This window comes from Hemicordylus capensis, chromosome 2, assembly GCF_027244095.1.
Source record: "Hemicordylus capensis ecotype Gifberg chromosome 2, rHemCap1.1.pri, whole genome shotgun sequence".
Classification (NCBI taxonomy): Eukaryota; Metazoa; Chordata; class Lepidosauria; order Squamata; family Cordylidae; genus Hemicordylus; species Hemicordylus capensis.
The window spans coordinates 323,064,827-323,081,966 of NC_069658.1; the positions used below are offsets into that span (position 1 = coordinate 323,064,827).

The window sequence follows — 17,140 nt, forward strand, 5'->3', positions numbered from 1 at the left end:
TCTACCTGTATAAATAATCATGCCATAGAACCAGTGTTCCCTCTAACAGGGATTCCCAGATGTTGTTGACTACAACTTCCAGAATCCTCAGCTGCAATGGCTTTTGCTTGAGGATTATGGGAGTTGTAGTCAACAACATCTGGGATTCCCTGTTAGAGGGAACACTGCATTGAACAAAAATGTTTGCAACTGAGTGTTTCAGTGCCACAGTAAAGTGAGTGCACCCAGACCTCCATCATTTTAGATACAGCTGCAAATCCTAGTCCCCCATACCCTACTGTAACCAAGTCTAAGTACATGTAACTTAAAGAAATAGATATTCTTCCCATATTTACCACTGCCTAAGTTTACCTTCCCTCCCTATGTTGTCTCCCCTGTCTTGAACTTTTGGAATGCAAGCCCCCTGAGGCCGGGACCCGTTCTCTTGAACTTTGTAAAGTGCTGTGCATAATGATGACGCTGGCTAACTAAATAATAGGCAGTTGCTTGGACTTCATGCAATTTCCATTTGTCCATACCACTAAGAAATTAAACATCCATGGCTCTCACATACCATCAGTTGTGACAGCCCAACTTTGCTCAAAAGGCAAGGAAACATGGAGAGTACTAACTCAACAAAATATATACATTAGACAAAGGTCAAAATCCCCTTGTTCCTTGTCAGTATTAATTAGCAATGGGACAAAAGGCAACCCAAGGTTGTTTCCAGGTTTGAGTGCTTTGTTATTCTGACTTCAAGATCATATGCAATCCAAGCAACAAGAGACTGGGGCTAGGGGAGAAGGTCCAGGGGATGGGGCTAACTTATCTGGCAACAGTGGCACTGCCCCACTGACTTGAAACAATCTTTCCTTTCTAAACCAACCTTCTCACAAGAGGGAAGTCCATTCAGCTACACTTCCATATCTGAGATAAGAAACAAACATGCGAGCTGTGTGGCAACCTCACATGTAGCTTTTCCTGAAGAACTGTCTTTGCTAGCTTGCAGCAGATAGCCAAAAAGATGTCAAGATCTCAATTGTGATAGGGAATATGTTCTCCAGAATATAAGGGAACAGCAGCAAATGTTTTAGTAGGGTCAATGAGATTTTAGTGATGTGCTTTTCAGAGTTAAAGTTTGAACTAGGAAATTAGTTTGACAAGAGATAAGAAAAAGCCACAGCCTATTATACAGGGAAAGAGATATGAATGGAAACATTGGTGATGCTCCAAAAGCAGATGGGAGGCTGAATACATTCACACACACACACACACACACACACACTCTCAGCAATCTCTGGAGAAAGAAAGATCTATATCATGAGGCCTTACAAAGATAAAAGGTAGCAAGATACGACCCCTGACCCTTTTGGGATAGCTAACAGGATGCAAGGAAGCATCCTCCACTGGTAAAGATGAGGAGATTACAAGTGAGAAAATACAAGCTTACGTCACATTATGCTACAGAAGCAAACGCTTCCAAACCTAGTGCAGGGCTTCATAGAAAAACATAGCTACAAATGCCATTTTAGTTAATCCCAGGAGATAACTCATTTTAGTCACAACAAACATAAAAAGGCTTTATGGCAATACAGAAAGGAAGACATTCGGATAAATCATCTGTTACAAATCTAGCAAAAAAAAGAAGAATTCAGGCTACAACCAACTGGAATTATATTATGAAAGATCATTCACACCATTGGCACAAAGCAAGAGAGAGACTTAACCAGCAGGCTTTAAACTGAAGACTTATTACACAGAAGGATCACTCACCTTGATGTAAGTGTCAAGGCATGGATGGACACGGTTCACTGCCAGATGGATCGACAGAGGAGTCGTGTAGGGGAAGGTTGCCATGACGACATGACTAGGAGCTGGAAAGTTGATAATCTTGAAACCAAACTTGTGAAACATGCGGAGCACTTCCTCAGATGGCTTCTCTTCTCCTTCACTCAGGATACTACCCACAAGATAGCGACATTTCTCTGGGTCCACCTATGGAAACAAACAAGGAGAGACTTTAGAAAACAAACAACTGCAATAACCCCAGAATGCTATGTTTTTAAAAATCGGACAGTAGCAATCCTGACAATCACCCTTAAAGGAGTAATTTTCAAAATGTGTTCTGAAGGGCCCTAGGATTCCTTAATGAGAAAACTGTATTATCACTTTTATTAATTTTTTAATATATTGCTTTTCAAAACAGTGTCCTCAGTGCAAATTACAGAGCAAAGCAATGGGGAAATGGTTCCCTAACCCAAAAGGCGCTCTCTCTCTCTCTCTCTCTCTCTCTCTCTCTCGCTCACACACACACACACACACACACCAGCAGTCACTGGAGAGATGATAAACTGTACCATTGCTCACCCCCTGCTAAATTTAAGAAAGCCAAAGCTTTAAAAGATGTCTCTTTGCCTAATTAGAAGGAATATGAAGAACATTTTGCAGAAAGGTGAATGGCCTGCCATTTCTGACACTCATCTGTAGCCAGAGAGGAAAGCTCTGTGGGTTCTGTGTTCCAAGCGGTACTCCCATATCATGCAGGACTACAATGAGGCCTAATAGGTCTGGTTGGTACCCTGCTTGAAGTAAGAGAACATCCTAGAGCACTCCTCAGAATCCTATGCAATATTCAGGGATTCCATAGCAGATGCCCAAATTAATTAAAAGGCAGTAAAAACCATTGTCATAAGATAAACAAGGTTTCAGCAGACATACCAAAGTCATCGGAGGGCTGCTTCATACGTTTTTGCCATATGCTTGTTTCATACTCATGATCATGTAACATGTGTCACTTAAAACTATGTTTTAAGACTTGATAAGAGTGCATGCCACTGAATGCTACCAGTTGGCCACAGCTCCCTGAGGCACATACGGTACTTGCATGTATCAGAAGACTATTAGCTTTCATGAGTATCCATGGCAGCCTTAATATTTACTCCCTTGAATATTATTATTGTTCCTAATATATTGTTTTTTAACAACAAAAAATGTACAAAGCAGCTTACATAGAAAGAATATTATTTCCTGCCCTCAGAGGACTCACAATCTAAAAAGAAACACAAGGCAGACACCAGCAACAACAAACAACCAATGGAAAAATGCTATGCTGTGGTCAGATAGGAACAGTTTTGACAGGGACACTAAGGAAATAGTGTCCTTGTCAAAACTGTGTCCCACAACTACAGCTTAAGAGGCAAGCAAAAACAAACCAGCTATTGTTCCTGCAGATTTGACTCCAGAACCATGTCCAATGAATTAAACCACAAAATCGTGGTATCACTGACAATAATGTCATTTATAATGTAAATATATTTTGGTTATTTATTTTATGCCATGCCAGTATGATTCTCAATGAGGCATCCTATGGAGAGAATTAGAAAAGATATTTTTATTCGTTTTAGGAAAGACCTTGTTTGGAATGCATCCCTTCTGCTATACAAATATAGTTCTTGACCAACATCACAACCTTGCAGGAAGCACCATCCCATTTTGATTAACAGGTTAAGCAAGAACAGAAAATATTTGGCTCACAGCGACCACAGGACTGAGTGTTAGAGATAGGCCTAGAACTCGTTAGTCCTATATTTAAAATTTATCTCTCTCTCAAAAAACTAAAGTTCAGCTTTACTGCCTAGCTAAAATCAGATGACATAATCTGAATAGCCTTGCAGTTCCCTTATTTTCAATGCGTAGATCAGCCCTTGGACCCATGAACTAACAATGGATAAAGAAATACACATGATCATATGCAGAGTGCCTTTCATTAGACAGTAAGGCTGTTCTCACATGCACCCTAACCTAGGCTAGGGAATCCCAGCCTGAGTTAGGCTGCAAATGAGAACCACTGGGATTGGGCCTGATCCCAGCAGGGCAGTGCCACGCAGCCCAGCTTTTTAACCCGGCCTTTAGCTGGGGTTAAAGGCTCGAGCAAGCCCTTAACCCAGGCTCTGAGATCATGTGTTCACTGGGGCTATATTCAGCCCCAGCCGACACAGATACGGGCACCTAGAGTGCCCGTCTCCTGGAGAAATCCCCCAATGCACCGTGCATGTCACGCAGTGCATTGTGGGATATCCGGAGGCCAGGATGCATTTCCCTTGCCGACACAGAGCTCCATGCTGTGCCACACAAAGCAGATCATCTGGGAGTGAGAGCTGTGCTCCCAGCAACATTCCAGAGATCGTCTGGAAGAAGGTGAGCAAGCCTTCCCCCGCCTGCCCACACAGTCCTGTAAATGGCCCCAGTGAATAATCACAACATACACACATACCCAGGAACATCTGGGATTTGGGGGAGGACTTTCAGGTTAGAAGATATGAGGTGCCAAAGCTCAAGCCTATTTGAGAAACTGAGCAACGAAGAGACTGAAATGCTTCTATGGTATTTATATATAGGCAGATTTACCCTACAGTATTTGCCATTTGTCTCTGAGTTTACTGGAAAAGTTGTCCCCTAGTTAGACAATTATCATGTACACGTATGTGAGTTTCTTCTAGTTACAGCTGAGGATTTACCTGCATTGCAGGAGTTCTTATGTAACCTAGTTTTTTGAGTACTAAAGACATTATTCCATATAGGTCTCACACATAGACCAGTCCAGTCCTCTCAAACCAAAGCCGGACAATAGATTCTGTCTTGAAAAATGAGCCAAACCTAATATTTAGGGTCAGATTCTGACATCTATCATATCTAACTTCCCCATTTAAACAATAGAGAGAACAAATACTTCTCATTAATCTCTGTACAGCATATTGACATTTCCCAGTGGAAGGCTTCATGGACTTCTGGATTTGTGGATGCATTTGTTACTCAACAATACCAATTGTAACAGAGAAGCCAATTAGAGCCAATGCCAATTATCTGTCTATTATGAGAAAAGCAACAAGTGAGGAGCAGCAGCCCCTGCCAGTTCAAAGGCCCTCACGGCTCTACCTGCTAGCCAAAGACCATGCTGTGACTTCTTTTTTTAATGTATGCTGACAGGCATTTTAGGAATCTGTTGTCAGAATATTAAAACAAACCCCTGATGTTCCGAGGGCCATTATCTAGGCTAGCACTGCCATTTCTGTGGCATGCCATGAATTAGTTCCTTTTCATTTTATCCATCTAGTGACCGGCAAAGTAAATCAACTCCCAGCATGCTGGAAATACGGTACAGACATTTTTGAAACTGCTAAAAATATTGAAACCAGGCAAAGGGTCAGGCTGTGATGATGCTATTCACCAAGCCACCTGTTTGAATATGGGTGTATCTCTGAGGGATGACATTGAGTCCTCCATACATCAATATTGATGAGGCATGAGCAAAGTTAAAATAGGTGGGGATACCTCTTGTGGGGAAAGAGAATGTATGATGATTTGCCTGCCTCTCTCCACAATATCTACTTTCATTGGGACATGATGCCACCAAAAAAATTATTAAACAACGTATTGTGGATATGGAGAAGCAATTTGATTTAAGTCTTGTTAATGAGAATGAGAAGCCATTCCAGTTGGTTTCTCATACTACCCTCAGCCAACAGCGTACCTTACGAATTTGACCACTCTAAATCAGAGGAGAGCATTCTCGCAGATGTGGTTTAATGCCCTGCCTTCTGCCATTTTGGATGGCAGATTTAAGAGAATGCGCTCAGGAACTGGCTATGTCCATGCAGATATGACAATACTGAGTCCATATTACATGTGCTTTTATACTGTTCACATTCACATTGCCTGGATTGAAACACTTATAAAAAACATGCCAGGTCGATCGGAAGAGTATTATACTTCCTTTCTTCTGGTAGACCAGTATACAGCAATTACAGCTGGCATAGCAAGATGTTCTGCCACAGCATGCAAACTGAGATGGGAGCAGTTGATTAATTCTAATTGAGTCTTCTGTATGTATATATTTTGATACTCTATTACCCAGTCCTGTTTTTGATTTTATTGTACTTTAATTTTATTTTCCATTGTATTTTTTGATTGCTGGTTGCTGACTATAATAATAAATTCATTCATTCATGATGATTTGCCTTTCCCAAATATACAGTACACACTCAGAGAATGTCCTCTTGGGAAGATTGACAAATTAACAATTATAATAGTGGGCCCGGGCATAGAGCATCTGCGTCTCTAGTTGGACCCAGCCGTGCCCCTCCCCACGCCAGCATGCCAGGCTTTCTGGCTGGCCAGCCAGCAGTCCGGCCACCACCACCCACCCGCTTCTCCCCCCGCCCACTACTTTGTGGCTTCCTCGGCCTCCCACCACCTCCTCCCAACATCCAGGCCAGGGCCTGCCACCACCGCCGCCTCCTCCTCACCCCGGCAGCCAGGCAGGCCAGGGGCAGGCCATCCTGCGGCCGCCTTCTGCTTCCTTCTCCCGGAGGCCAGGCTAGGCCGGAACGCTGCCGCCGCCTCTTCCTCACCCCATTGGGCGGGCCAGGGCTAGGCCGTCCTGCCGCTGCCTCCCGCCTCTTCCCCCCGAAGCAGCCAAGCTTCTTGCCGCCCCCAGCCACCCAAGTCCCTGCCACTCCCGAAGCGGCCAAACATATTGCCACCAGTTGCCTCCTCTCTCGCCACCCTCGTGCGGCCAGCCACATGCAGCCGCCCAAGTTCCTGCCACTCCGGAAGCGGCCAAACTCCTTGCCAACAGTTGCCTCTCTTGCAGTGCTTGCCTCCCGCTGAAAGCCTAGAACTCTCGCAAGTGGTACCGCCACCCTCATGAGAAGTTGCCACGCATCCAAGACCAGACCGTCTTGGAAAAATAATTATATAGATAATTTCAGCTCAGACCTGCTCCTCAGATGTTACTGCTTCTAGCTGTACCTATAGCCAAGAGACCAGCTCCTCCTCTTAAGTATTTAGGCCTCACATTTATTTTTATTTAAGATATTTTGCATTGCATTTCCATATATTTTTTTAAACTGCAAGTGGCATACAACAAAAATAGACTCCCAGGATTCTGAAAATATGGTTCAGACAATTTTTCAACTTTACAAACTTTGGTATCGAAGCCAGGCAAAAGATCAGGCTGTGGAGATGCTATTCACCAGAGGTCAATGAGTGATGTCAGATAAAAAGTAACAATAGTTAACATTGGCCAATGTGTCTCTCATATAACATAAGTCATTGTATAAATTCAGCAATATCTGCTCAAAATTAATTTGGTGATATTGGGGGGTGGGGTGGGAATTAGATTCCAGACTCCTACTACATTCAGGTTAGAATGGCCTGCTTTTTCTTTGCAAGGATGAAGGCTAGAAAAACAACCTGAGCCATAATTATTTATTTACTTTGACATGAAGCTTCAGGAAATCTATAAAGTTGGATTTGTAATCCTGAAATAACAGCATAAAATGGTCTGGGAGGGCTTGCAAATTGTTCTAGGTCAACCCTCAGCACAGAAACAGGTCCCTCCAATCAGCCACCCATGACAGATGTAGCTATATCATTCAAATGCCAGTGTTTCACAAGAGAGGCCTCAAAAACTACTTTGGTTCCCAGCATGTGAAAAATGCATAACCTCACTGGCCCTCAAAAAGAACTGTAACCAGCACTGGGCCTAACTATGCTGAAATATAGTGTTGCATGCCCCGCCCACACAGTGCAACATGAGTGTGAGCGGAGATGAAAGTTGCCAGGGCTTCCCTATCCCCCATGGTCCTGTCCACACTGGATAATGCAGTTACATCTCACTGAAGCAGGGACTACACCATTAAGGATAAAATTGTAAAGCACATAGAAGAACAGGCCCAGCTGGGAGTGAACCGGAATGGCTTCTGCAAAGGTAAATATTGCCTCACCAACCTTTTGGAGTTATCTGAGAATTTCAATAAGTGTGTGGATCAAGCTGATCCAGTTGACATAGTATACCTGGACTTCCAAAAAGCTTTTGACAAAGTTCCTCATCAAAGACTCCTGAGGAAACTTAGCGGCCTTGGGATAAGGGGACAAGTACATGTGTGGATTGGTAACTGGTTGAAGGACAGGAAACAGAGGGTAGGTATAAATGGAGGGTTTTCACAATGGAGGGAAGTAAGAAGTGAGGTCTCCCAGGGATTTGTACTGGGACTGGTGCTTTTTGATTTATTCATAAATGATCTAGAAGCAGGAGTAAGCAGCGAGGCCAAATTTGCAGATGATACCAAACTCTTTCGGGTAGTGAAATCCAAAATGGATTGTGAGGAGCTCCAAAAGGATATCTCCAAACTGAGTGAAAGGGCAACAAAATGGCAAATGTGGCTCAATGCTGGCATGTGTAAAGTGATGCACATTGGGATGAAAATCTCCAACTTCAAGTATACATTGATGGGAGCTGAGCTGTCAGTGACTGATCAAGAGAGGGTTCTTGGGTCGTGGTGGACAGCTTGTTGAAAGCGTCGACTGAATGTGCGGCACCTGTGGGAAAGACCAATTCCATGCTAGGGATCATTAGGAAGGGGATTGAAAATAAAACTGCTAATATTATAATGCCCTTATACAAAACTATGGTGTGGCCACACTTGGAGTACTGCGTACAATTCTGGTCACCACATCTAAAAAAGGACATTGCAGAACTGAAGAAGGTGCAGAAGAGGGCAACCAAGATGATCAGGAGCCTAGAGCACCTTTCTTATGAGGCAAGGCTATAACACCTGGGGCTATTTAGTTTAGAAAAAAGATGACTGTGGGAAGACATGATAGAGGTCTATAAAATCTTGCTTGGTGTGGAGAAAGTGGATAGAGAGAAATTCTTCTCCCTCTCACATAACACTAAAACCAGGGGTCATCCAATGAAATTAATTGCCACGAAATTTAGGACCAGCAAACGGAAGTACTTTTTCTCACAACATATTCAACTTGTGGAATTATCTGCCACAAGATGTGGTGGCAGCCAACAACCTGGATGGCTTTAAGAGGGGTTTGGATAACTTCATGGAGGAGAGGCCTCTCAATGGCTACTAGTTGGAGGGCTATAGGCCACCTCCATGCTCAAAGGCAGGATGCCTCTGAGTACCAGTTGCAGGGGAGGAACAGCAGGAGAGAGGGCATGCCCTAAACTCCTGCCTGTGACTTCCAGCGGCATCTGGTGGGCGACTGAGTGAAACAGGATGCTGGACTAGATGGGCCTTGGGCCCGATCTAGCAGGACTGTTCTTATGTTAAGAAGCTGTGGGCCAGGGTTTATTCTGAGCTTTTTGTCCAACTGCATGAAAATCTGGTGCAACCCCCCACCAACCCCATCAGTTAGCACCTCCCAAACATTTTCTAATTGAAAGGAAGATGAAAAACATAGCAGGGGGAAGGGAAAATGAGAATGAATAGAGAATGTAAGAAAAAGAGAGGGAGGAGGGATGGAAGGATAGGAAAATAAGAGGAGGGTGGAAAAGGAAGGTACCTTGCAAAGAATGGATGAGATTATTTTCCTTCCAAAATTATAGTTGAAGACTGAGACATTTTCCTCATCTATTTCTATACACACGCACACAGTGTTCCCTCTGAAGCGGGCTTGTGTGCGCACGCTCACATGTTTTTTTTAATGTCCGCATAGTTAATTTTAGATACCACTCAGGTTGAATCAGGAAGGTCCACTCTGAATGCATGTGCGCACATGCTGCCTTGATACTGCCACCAGAACAAAACACTATTGTTTGTAATCGCCATGACCCCACTTTCACAAATACTAAACAAAACAGGCCTCTGATACCAAACATCTAAAACATCAAGTCAAATCAACCATCTGCTTTACATGGACGATCTGAAGTTGTATGGAAAGTCCCAGTCAGAAATCGAATCACTGCTAAACACTGTCCGTATATTCAGTAGCGATATAGCAATGGAGTTAAGACTAGACAAGTGTGCTGCATTAATAATGGACAGAGGAAAAATAACAAAAACAGAAGGAATAGAACTGCCCAATGGAAGCAAGATCAAGAACCTGGAAGAGAAAGAACGTTACAAATACTTGGGCATTCTTCAGGCTGATAACATTGCACACACTGAAGTTAAAAGAAAAATGGGAAGTGAATACATCAGGAGAGTTAGAAAAATCCTCAAGTCCAAACTCAATGGCGGGAACACCATACAAGCCATAAACACCTGGGCTATAACTGTTATCAGATACACTGCAGGAATAATAGACTGGACCCAGGCAGAGCTAGAGATGCTAGATCGTAAGACCAGGAAAATCATGACCATCAATCATGCTCTGCACCCCCGCAGTGATGTAGATAGGCTCTACCTCCCTCGCAGCTCAGGTGGAAGAGGAATGCTGCAAGGCCATCAAACAGTAGAGGAGGAGAAAAGAGGGCTTGAAGAATATATCAAGGACAGTGAAGAAGATGCACTGAAAATGGTCAAGAACGAGACACTATTCAACATCAATGAAACAAAGCAGGCCTACAAGAAAGAACAAGTCAAGAACCGAGCAGAAAAATGGAGAAATAAGCCTCTGCATGGTCAATATTTGCACAATATAAGTGGAAAATCAGACATCACCAAGACCTGGCAATGGCTTAAGAATGGCAACTTGAAGAAAGAAACAGAGAGTTTAATACTGGCTGCGCAAGAACAGGCACTAAGAACAAATGCAATAAGAGCAAAAGTCGAAAAATCAACAACAAACAGCAAGTGCCGCCTTTGTAAAGAAGCAGATGAAACAGTGGACCACCTAATCAGCTGTTGTAAGAAGATCGCACAGACTGACTACAAACAAAGGCATGACAAGGTAGCAGGGATGATACACTGGAACATCTGCAAAAAATACAAGCTACCTGTAGCCAAGAATTGGTGGGACCACAAAAATTGAAAAAGTTGAAGAAAATGAAGATGTAAAAATATTATGGGAATTCCGACTACAAACAGACAAACATCTGCCACACAATACACCAGATATCACTGTAGTTGAGAAGAAAGAAAAACAAGTCAAATAATCGACATAGCAATACCAGGGGATAGCAGAATAGAAGAAAAAGAAATAGAAAAAATCACCAAATACAAAGATCTACAAATTGAAATTGAAAGGCTGTGGCAGAAAAAGACCAAAATAATCCCAGTGGTAATTGGCGCCCTGGGTGCAGTCCCAAAAGACCTTGAAGAGCACCTCAACACCATAGGGGCCACAGAAATCACCATCAGCCAATTACAAAAAGCAGCTTTACTGGGAACAGCCTATATTTTGCGACGATATCTATAATAACCAACAGTATTGATGATAAAATTCAGCCATCCCAGGTCCTTGGGAAGGACTCGATGTCTGGATAAAACAAACCAGTCAATAACACCTGTCTGACTGTGTAAACAAGAAATAATAATAATAATAATAATAATAATAATAATAATAATAATAATAAGAGGGAACACTGCCCCCAAACTCCCAATTGCCCAGAAACCAAGTTCCCACTGCACAAAATGTGTCCAGATGCACATTAGAATAAACCCTGCCCTTGACTGTCTTGGAGAGGTGTTGCAAAGTCTCTGCCCCACTTAGGCTCCTAGTGGAACTCGTTGTTGGGTTGGTGGAAAGAAGGTAAAGGGTCTTCTCCATTGTAGCACCCAGATGATGAAACACTCAACCCTGAGAACTTGGACTGCACCCCCATTGTGTCATGACCTTGGATCCAGGAGCTGGCCCCCAGCTGGGGGATGGTGGACAGTTCAGGGAATGAGGGATGGGGAGCAGTATTCCCTGTAATGGGGATTCCCAGATGGCTGCAACTCCCAGAATCCCTAGCTTCAATGGCCTTTGGCTGAGGATTATGCGAGTTGTGGTCAACAATGTCTGGGAATCCCTGTTGCAAGGAACACTAGTGGGGAGAACCTATGACCTGGTGGGGAGAACCTCCAGCCTCAGAGGCAGGAGACCTCTGAATACCAGTTACAGGGGAGTAACAGCAGAAGAGAGGGCATGCCCTGAGCTCCAGCCTGTAGACTCCCAGTGGCATCTGGTGGGCCACTATGTGAAACATGATGCTGGACTAGATGGGCTTTGGGCCTGATCCAGCAGACTGTTCTTATGACTGCGCTACAATGGAAGCTTTAATATGGTGAGTCTCTCTTTTTAAAAATAAACATGGGGGCAGGGGGTAATTCCAAAATGAGTCAGAATAGATTACTGCAGAATCAGAAAAGTCAAACAGAGACCACTTTGTCTTTCCCAGTATAACAACAGATGCAAACATAGCACCATGATTCAGAAATAGACCAATATATTGTGGAGGTGTCGATTTATGATGGTCTGAAGAGGACATTCCCATGCTTACAACTGGACCACTTTGATGCCAAACTAGAAAGTCAAGCAGCAGTGTGAAAGTAAAATATCATGCCATGGGCATCCGGAGCTGGGGGCAGTTGCCCTACCCCACCCCCAGTTTGAGCCAGGTAAGTGCATATAGGTCAGCCTCCCCCCCCCCCCCGCACACTTGGAAAAGTCATCCGGACAGAGGTGCTCTTACCCCTGGTCTTCAGGGCCGTAGTCCAGGGCTTCCACACCCCCTGGGACCTCCAAGTCCTCTTTAGCCTGTCCTGGGTGGTGTGGTTTGTGCCCTCAAGAACCTACATGTTAAAAAATGATGCTTAACTTGCGAGGGGGTGGGACGGGGGAGGCTTCCAAAGACCTTTAGGTCCAGGCTCCAAAATGACCTAGGTGCACCTCTGCTTCCGGATGCCTGTGTATCATGCTGAGTGGGTCTTTTATGTAGCTTTCCCCAGTGTGGACTGTGCCATCCACACAAACCTCACCATTTTCCCAGGCTGCCATGCAGACCACTATGGTATTTGGACTGTACGCTGCTATTGGGCTTCTAGTGATCTGACATGCTAAATCATAATAACATAATAACAGCTCTACTGGATCAGGCCCAAGGCCTATCTAGTCCAGCATCCTGTTTCACACGTTTCACACACATGCCTTCTCTCCTGCTGTTGCTCCCCTGCGACTGGTATTGAGAGGCATCATCCCTCTGAGGTTGGAGGTGTCCCACAGCCACCAGACTAATAGCCATTGATTGATCTGTCCTCCATGAATTTGTCTAAGCCCCTTTTAAAGGGGGGAACTGTCCAGGCATTTGAAGCTTGTTCCTTTTTCCAGCTCTTCTCCCAACCCTCTGATCCCAAGGAGCTCTGAGAACACTCCCTTGAGGATGAGGGTGCTGCTTCTGAATGCCAGGTCAGTCAGCGCTAAAACATCTCTCATCCAAGATTTGATTGTGGATGAGCATGCTGACCTGGTATGTGTGACGGAGACCCGGTTGGATGAACTGGGTAGGGTTGGTCTCTCTCAGCTCTGTTCTCCAGGTTTCCAGATCATGCAACAGCCCCACCTGGAGGGTCGGGGAGGGGGCGTTGCAGTCAACTATCGAGAAATCCTCCCCATTTCCAGGTGCCCGGTCAGGCAATCTCAGAATTACAAGTGTTTGTCCTTGAGGGTGGGCCTCCGAGATAGGCTGGGGATTCTGTTGGTGTACCGACCACCCCACTGCACTTCCGTCTCCCTACCTGAGCTGGCTAGGATGGTCTCGGAGGTGGCCTTGGGTTCCCCCAAGCTTATTGTTTTGGGGGATTTTAATGTCCACCCTGAGGCCCCCCTAGTGGGTGCGGCTCAGGATTTCATGGCCTCCATGGCAACCTTGGGCCTGTCTCAGTTGGTATCGGGCCCTACTCACATGGCAGGACATACTCTGGATCTGGTTTTTGCCGACCGGGAAATAAATGATCTGAAGGTGGGGGAATTGGAGATAACCGTTGTCATGGACAGATCATCATCTGGTGGGGTTTAGTTTACTCCGTCTGCCCTCTGAAGGGGTCGTTTGGCTCCTTGGTTTTCCTCGGAGCTTAGGGCGATGAAACAACTCGGGTGATGGCTAGAACGACGCTGGAGGAAGAGTCATGACGAATCTGAGCAAACATGGGCTAGAGCTCATTTTAGGGATTACTCCATGGCAGTGGGGGCATCAAATAAATGCTTTTTCTCCATTTCCATTGCATCTGTTCAGTGCAGACCAGCGGAGCTGTTTTTGTGTAGCAAAGACATTGCTGCACACATCTCCCCAGGTAATGGGGGAGGAATCATCCACAGCCTGCTGTGATCAGTTTGTGTGTCACTTTGCAGATAAAGTCGCTCACATCCGTGCTGATTTGGACTCCAAAGTTTTGGCAGTTTTGGCAAATGTGCCTCTGGGACCATCTGGTCCCATTGTGTTTGATTCTTTTCAGTTGGTGCAGCCTGAGGATGTAGACAAGATCCTAGGCAGTGTGCAAGAGACATCGTATGCTCTTGACCCTCGCCCTTCATGGCTAATAAAAGCTGCCAGGGAGGGTACAGGTAGATGGTTGGAGGTGATTATTAATGCCTCATTAAGGGAGGACAGGATGCCATCATGCCTCAAGGAGGCGATGGTAAGACCATTATTTTAAAAGCCCTCCCTTGGGACTTCCGGTTGGTGTAAAGGAGCAGTACAAATGAATGCCACCCTCACACGGTTAAAGGACGCCCTGAAAGCACATCAGGATGCCCTCCTGTGATATCACAGTGGGTAGGCTTTCAGCATGTTCCTAACCTTGATCACTCCAACCCTGACAACTATAGAATGGTCTCTAACCTGCCCTTTTTGGGCAAGGTGATAGAGCGTGTGGTGGCGTCCCAGCTGCAGAGGGTGTTGGATGATACAAATTATCTGGACCCTTTTCAATCTGGCTTCCGCCCCGGATATGGGACTGAGACTGCCTTGGTCACTCTAGTGGATGACCTATGCCGGGAATTAGACAGGGGAGTGCGTCCCTGTTGGTTCTGTTGGACCTCTCAGTGGCCTTCGATACCATCGACCATGGTATCCTTCTGGGCCACCCCTTGAGTATGGGAATCAGAGGTACTGCGTTGCAGTGGTTCCAGTCAGTTCTTGGGGGGAGGGTCCAGAAGGTGTTGCTGGGGGACTATTGCTCGGCTCTGCGGCCATTGGCCTGTGGGGTCCCGCAGGGTTCAGTCTTGTCCCCCATGCTGCTTAACATCTACATGAAACTGCTGGGAGAGGTCATCTGGAGACTTGGACTGAGTTGTCAGCAATATGCGGATGACACTCAGCAATATCTCTCCTTGTCACCTGATCCTAGGGAGGCGGTGGATGTCCTGAATCAGGGACTGGCAGACGTGATGGGTTGGATGTGGGCTAATAAACTGAAATTGAATCCAGACAAGATGGAGGTAATGTTGGTCAGTAGGCAAGCCAATCGGGATGAGAAGATTTTACTGGTTCTAGATGGGGTTGCACTCCCCTTGAAGGAGCAAGTACGCAGCTTGGGGGGTATTACTGGACCCGGCTCTGCTTTTAGAAGCTCAAGTGGAGGCGGTGGCCAGGGGTGCCTTTGCACAGTTTTGGCTAGTGCGACAGCTGTATCCATTTCTTGAGAAGTCAGATCTGGCCACAGTTAGCCATGTCTTAGTCACGTCACGGCTGGATTACTGTTAAATGCTCTACGTGGGGCTGTCCTTGAAGAACATCTGGAAACTGCAGTTACAGCATAATGCGGCAGCTAGAGTTTTATCTGGAGCTGCCCGGTGGGAGCACATCACACCCATTTTGAAAGAGCTGCACTGGCTACCAGTTCGTTTCCGGGTCCAATTTAAGGTGCTGGTTTTGACCTTTAAAGCCCTTAAGGGTTTGGCCCCAGGATACCTGAGGGTCCGCCTGCTCCCAAGGGTTGCTGCCCGCTTGATGAGGTCATCTGAGGGGGCTCTGCTCCGGGTACCGACATTGAGGGAGGCTCAGTTGTCAAGCACACAGGACAGGGTCTTCTCTCTGGCTGCCCCCAGACTCTGGAATGCTCTCCTGGTGGCTATTCGCTCCTCTGTCTCCATCACAGCTTTTAGAAAGCATGTTAAATCCTGGCTTTTTACCCAGGCTTTTATACGATTGTCTCTTCTGCTGCTCTCTGTATATTGTACTGTTTTTATGCCTGTGGTTTAAATTTTTAATCAGATTTGTTTTATATGTTTAGCTTAATATTTTAATTGTGTCTTTTTTATAATCTTGTTTTTAAATTTTGCTGTAAACAGCCTTGGGATTGTTTTAATGAAAGGCGGTATATAAATCTAAATAAATAAATAAATAAATAAATAAATGCCATCCAAGCTGATCATTCCTAAGATACGGTGACCAAAACTATGTGGAGTACTCCAGGTGTGGCCGCACCATAGATTTGTACAAGGGCATTATATTAGCAGTTTTATTTTCAATCCCCTTCCTAATGATCCCTAGCATGGAATTGGCCTTTTTCACAGCTGCCGTGCATCAGAAGCCCAACATACAAATCAATGCATCAGCAGTCCAACACGCCTCACAAGCATGCCCCTAACCTGGCATAGAAATGGACACAACTCCCTTCTTTTCCTATCTGAATTTGGCCCTGAAAGTTTCCAACAATAACAACACCAAATATACAATAATCCCAGAAGATACATACTAAAAAGAATCATTCAATCATTTGGCAAAATGAAAATGCGAGGAAACATTTGATCTATTTAAAGATAGCATATATTTGAAGATAAACATACCTTAAAAAAGAAAAGAAAAGGTCAGTGTGGTATTATCACTGTTCCATTTTCAAAAGCCAATATGTTAAGAAGTGAAATAATGTCACCGATAAAACCACTATTACTTTCCATTTACAGATAAGGAAAGAGAACTATTTACTCAGTCATGCAAGATGGAATGGCAAGAATGACATTCAGGCATTCTGTCACCCAGCCAAAAGATCTACTTGACTCTTATCTGTACAGAAATATCCCCTTTGGCAATTTGTCAGTGTGTGTGTATATGAAAAAATGAGTGGTTAAAGTATTCACCAAGGAGTCAAGCTTGAGGGAATCAGAGAAAACAAACCATTCATTTGCTCCTGTAATCTTTCTACAACCCCTATGGAACTGCTCAGCAGAAACACGCCTCACATCACTTCTGCCAGGGAAGGCAATCCAATCTAGCCCTTATGAGCTATGGGAATTGTGGTCAGAGATGCATGGTTTTGAGGCAGAGGACTTCAAAGCAGAGTAAACGGGACTCTAATGAGACCGACAGGATTTGCCTAGTAATAACCTAACCTGCAACTGCTACATTCCCAAGCTATGTTTCTCTACTAAATAAGGCCACATCTCAGCTAAATGCCATAGCAGGAGCTGTGCAGAAAGAAGACTTATTGTTATGAACAGC

General features: G+C 44.8%; 1 protein-coding gene across 3 annotated transcripts in view; it reads right to left on the reverse strand.

The window, feature by feature from the left end:
* TEX264 (testis expressed 264, ER-phagy receptor) overlaps positions 1-17,140 on the reverse strand; it is a 251,875-nt gene that overhangs the window by 182,614 nt on the left and 52,121 nt on the right. For all 3 annotated transcript variants that reach the window (XM_053296702.1, XM_053296703.1, XM_053296701.1), the window contains exon 4: positions 1,753-1,974. In XM_053296702.1, the coding sequence (XP_053152677.1) occupies positions 1,753-1,974 (222 nt within the window). The remainder of the gene's footprint in view (positions 1-1,752; positions 1,975-17,140) is intronic.